This window comes from Jaculus jaculus, chromosome X (genome assembly GCF_020740685.1).
Source record: "Jaculus jaculus isolate mJacJac1 chromosome X, mJacJac1.mat.Y.cur, whole genome shotgun sequence".
NCBI classification, from domain to species: Eukaryota; Metazoa; Chordata; class Mammalia; order Rodentia; family Dipodidae; genus Jaculus; species Jaculus jaculus.
Genome location: NC_059125.1, coordinates 70,492,385 through 70,497,610, shown reverse-complemented (window position 1 = coordinate 70,497,610; position 5,226 = coordinate 70,492,385). Strand labels below are relative to the sequence as shown.

General features: G+C 34.2%; 1 protein-coding gene across 1 annotated transcript; it reads right to left on the bottom strand.

Moving 5' to 3' along the window:
• Positions 1 to 3,287: 3,287 nt before the first annotated feature.
• On the bottom strand, positions 3,288 to 4,289 carry Gpr174 (G protein-coupled receptor 174). The gene has a single exon (XM_004666969.2). It carries the CDS (start codon positions 4,287 to 4,289, stop codon positions 3,288 to 3,290), a length of 1,002 nt encoding a protein of 333 aa, XP_004667026.2.
• Positions 4,290 to 5,226: the final 937 nt, after the last annotated feature.

Here is a 5,226-nt window from a genome sequence, read left to right as displayed (position 1 = left end):
AGGCCACCCTGAGACTACATAGTGAATTCCAGGTCAGCCTGAACTAGAGTGAAACCCTACCACAAAAAAAAAAAAAAGTGATCAGGCATTGATTTCTGGAGAAAGAATATTTCTTTTTAATTACAGGCACAATTTTTAATATTAAAATGCATATTATAAGTTAGAGCTATAAGTAAACTCCAAATGCAACATTTCACAATATCTTTGGAGTAAAACTAAAAGGTGATATAAAAAATAAGTCACACAGAGTTCCCTGATGAATCTTTACAGGGTAACATAGTCTGATCTACTGCTCATAGAGAAAATGAATCTTCTTTATGGAATTACCAGTTAATAGGATTTTCTGTTTAATTAAGTGACAATACAAACATATAACCCTTTTGAAGAAAACAATAGAAATACTAATAAGTTTAACATTAGTAACATAGAAAACACTCCACATTCAAAGCTTATTAGAATAATTATGAGATCAAAATTTCAATAACTTCATAAATGAAATTTCATTTAATTATCTTTAATTGTAGGTCATAACAATTGAGAGTGTTTAAAATTCGAACCCAATTTCATAAGACTTCGATTAATACATGAGAGATCCAAATAAAATACTCAACAAGGAGAGAGGAATCTCTGAGAAATTCCAACTATGTGGATAGGAACTGAAGCACAACTTTTTTCCCAGGTTAGATGTCTCTCTGGAAATCAGATCCAGATTTAGAAGAGATAAAGTTTCCAAAAAGATAAAAACAAGCAAAAATATGGGCTATTGATAGTCATACTTATATAGTCATTTAAAATTTTGACATTCCCATCATGTTAATCAAATTAGTTGATCACTTGTTATATGTAATCTGGAAGGCACTACTGTAAGGACCACTTTCCTCAAAACACTTTTCCTTCCAGATCATTTACTTCAGTATTTGTAAGCCCTAAATTGAGAGTCACTGCTTTGTTGTTAATGCTTAGTGCTACAGTATGGAATTCAGATATTTCTGGGTAAATTAAGATTACATTACTATTGGTCATTAGCACCTTATTGTGAATGGGTTGATCAGATGGCTGCCTAGAAGAGCAAGGGGACAGAGAAGACCAACCATCCATGAAGAGGAAGGCTGAATTAGGTAAAGCAAATTATTGAATGCAAACCTAGAAAGACAGGCCTGACTAGAAGCATTAGTTAAACAGCATTAAAACTTCTCACTAAATCATGCAACTGGTTATTAATAAATTGACTGAACCTCAATCACTCCTCTAAGAAGTCTAATTCTCTCCTAGAAATATTTACTTTCCCTAAAAAAAAACATGTGTAAGTTAAAACTAACATGTTGGTAAAATTTAATCAATGACTTCCCAAAGTGACCCTAAAAAGTGTAATTCATACTAGTCTAGAAAATAGTAAGCACAGTCATTATAGATATGACCCCCACTACAAGTATCCACTGTTGTTTCCTAGTTACACAATGATTATTTACAATCCCATAATACTTTAAAAAACATACAAGATACAGTTATAGTTACTATCTAAAACAAAATTTGACATTAATTCAAAACTCATTTATAACACCAAAACATGTACATTGCATTGGATAATTAGGAGTTACATAGATACACTATCACTAGCAGCACAGTCATTTTCCTAATCCAGTATTATTTTACTTAAAACAATACAAGCAAAATTATGTGTCCAGAGAAAACTTTAGAACATTTTTTCTAGTCATGTTAGGTGTTAGAATTTATTTTGATTTCAACCACTTCCTCCAAACATATAGTATCATAACCATATGCCCAAAACTACCCTTTCCTCTGAATATAATGGAACGTTGCTTGGTTTACACATTCCTTCTGGATATAAAGAAGAATGGAAGAATCTGTCTCTATTATATAGCATTGAGATTTTAAGTTTTTTGTGCTAAAACAAAATCTAATACTTACAACCTCATGGTTAGTTGCTAATCATACCCTAGCCTTTTCCTTCTTAGTAGTGCCAAACACGTAGCAGGGAAGGCATTGTAAAGGGTGCCCAAAGTTGTGTGAATGATCTATACTTTTCTCAAAAGGTGAAAGATTTTCTTTCAAAAGTTAACGGGTAATTTGTGTAGGCTTCAGAATGGTATGGCTAGAACAAAGCTGGATTGGAAAAAAAGAATCAATGCAAACTTTAAAGTCTGCAGGACTGCAAACCTTCAAGCTCTACTCTGGCTTGCACAGATGCCTTATTAGACATCTGTAAGTCTGGGGTAAGAAATACAATAGCCAGGACTTTAAGAGGTATTTTTTACTTTGATTCAACTTTTCACTTTAGTTTAAGCTTAGTGATTAATTAGTGCATTATTTCTTCCATAGGCTCAGTAAGTGCAGCAATATGTCAGATTTACCTCAATGTCACTCTGGGAATATGATTAAAAGTTCCTCTACTAGGAAGGCTCATATATCCCCAAAGGTGCTGTCTAGAAATAGTGGAAGACTGACAAAATTCTGTTGCCTTTTTTTGTTTTCTTTGGAGCCTAGAAGCCATCTGAGTCATGTTAGGTTGACTAGAAAACTACCTGCCTTGGTATATTCAGTGTGACAATATTATACAATCACATAAGGTTATTGTATACTATCAGTCTGTGATTATTCTTGGTTTACGTATACCAAAAGCCTGATTTTGGAATTTCATTCTATGTATAGATGTGACAGATGATGTTTCATCTTGACACTAAATGAAGAAAATACCTACTTTAATCTTCAAATATTAGAGCTTAATCAAGCAAGGTAGATAAAAATGATATGTTTATAACATTTTGTCTACCTATAGTAGATGATTGTCCATCCCACTTAAGTAAATATGCTATTGGAATGTAAACTGTGATTACTATTACAAATAGACAATTTGACTTCCTTTGACTATAGATTCAGTACATACAGTAAGAAAACTCAGTATTAAAAACTCAGTATTAAAAACTCAGTATTAAAAACTCAGTATTAAGATGGGCCCAAGCTATTGATTGATTACTTTGTGACTTTGTCACAAAGCTGATGACTAGTTGAGAGCACATGTGCTTAAGAATGCAATCAGTTTTATTGCTTAATTCTTAAAGACCTGATGACATGGTACTTCATGGGCATGTCAATACCAATGATGGTGGGACATAATGCTCCAAGTAGGTTCTGTCATAAAGGTGTGCCTTCCCCATTTAAGTAACATAGAACTCAACAGAAAGTAATAAATACTTCCCTGTTGCTTAATAAGTTACAAATGTTTTCAGTTTTACTGGAATCCAGGTCATGTTCAGTCTGTTTTCTATTTAACATAGTTCAGTTGCCAATGTAGAAGTGGTATGGTTATTCACAAATGATTTTGTATGAAGTTGGATGCTATCATGTAAATCATGTCTTGAAAGACGTCTTCTGAACTCATTAGTGGTAAAATAATATATGACTGGGTCAAGGCAAGAATTTAGACTAGCAAGACACAGGGCCACAGAATGAAATATTATAATCACTCTTCTGGCCAGGCAACTCTTAATTTCATTGGATTTCACCAGGAAATCTAAAGGAAAACTGAAGTGATAAGGTGCAAAGCAAATGAGAAATACTCCTGCACAGGTAAGAATCATTTTCAAGGCTTTCTTTTTCTCTCCAAGGTCCTGAGAAATGGGGTATTTATCTTGCAATGATATAACTGTCTTCCAGGTACAATATAGGACAATCAAAAGTGGAGTAACAAAACCAATTAATTCTCCAACAGTCACCATGGCTACAGACTGAGCCAGATTCACATTTCTGGTAGGAAGATCCACAAAACATTTGGTTCTGTTGCCTGGTGTGTCATCACTGGTTCTGAGGAGAGGGAAGAGTAGACAGGCAAGACAGATGACCAGCCAGCCAACAGCACTGATGTACAAGTCATATTTCTGTTTGAAGTCATGGAAGCGAAAGGGGTACATGAGAAACCAAAATCGTCGCACACTGATGCACACCAAGAAGTAGATGCTAGCATACATGTTAACATACTTCAGGTAGAAACAAAACATGCAGAAGCCAGGCCCAAATGGCCAGTCATGGTTCAAGTAGTAAAAGATTCTCAGTGGGAGAGAGAGAACTTGTAACAGGTCAGCAATAGCTAAATTTATCATAAATATCACAGCCCGTTTGGTTTCTTTCATATAACCATAAAATACCCACAAGGCTAATATGTTCCCAATGAGACCAGGCACAAGGATGACAGTGTATGTCACTGCATAAATAAAGTACCGAAAATCTGTATTGTCTCCATCTGTCTTGTTACATGTATCATTAGCAAACATGATTACTTCCAGAAAAACTGTCTTTGACTAAGGATGGTTAAAGTTCACGCACTTTCCACAAGATTAATGGTCAATGGATCAGAGAGTTTGAGTATAAATTAATCTTCTTTTGCCTCATTCATTAACTTCTACATATGATTTGGGGACATTTTTCAAAGGATTTTCTGTATGTTTTCCTTACATTCATCTAAAATAACTACAAAAAATCTAGTATGTAAGCATAGGAAAAAATAATTATAATCTTCTCTTGTTTTGTCTCTTAATAGGCCTTTTGTGACTTCATGATAGTTGATTTTCTCTCATTTGGATTATCAATGTGCCATGTAATAGCTCTTCAAATCCCCAAATGAAAATAGCCATCTCTTTCCAGGTGTTTCTTTTGCTGGTTCACAAACAAGCAAGTTTTGCTTTAGTCCATAAAGGGTGGCCACTCTTCCATGGTGATTTAGTTGTATAGATCTTTTTTTTTTTTCCAGATATGGGTCGAAAGTGGAAAGAAGAAACAAAGGCAGAGCTGCAAGTGAAAGAAAACAAGCCAATTATGTCTGCACATGTTTTAACACGAAAAAGACTATATAAAGAAGAAAATGCATTGGCTTGAATAGAAAGTTTTGATGTGAGAATAATATGCTACAATTTATAAAAACATTTCCATTTTGTTTTATTTCATATATATATAATATTCACTCCTATTACTTTCTCTTAGGTCCCTCCTATTTCTGCCAAAGCCTCTCTTCTTCCTAACTAGTAGCCCTTCTAATTTGATGCTTTTGTGTGTGACCCACTGAGTTTAATTAGGGTTGCCTGCATGAGAAAGGACAAGAGTTATTAAATGGATCATGGGGAACTTACCAGTGACTAGCATTTTATATCACAGGAAAGTACAGCTAGAAGGAACCTAAAAAAATAATTTAGCCCTTGCTCATCAAATTGGTTC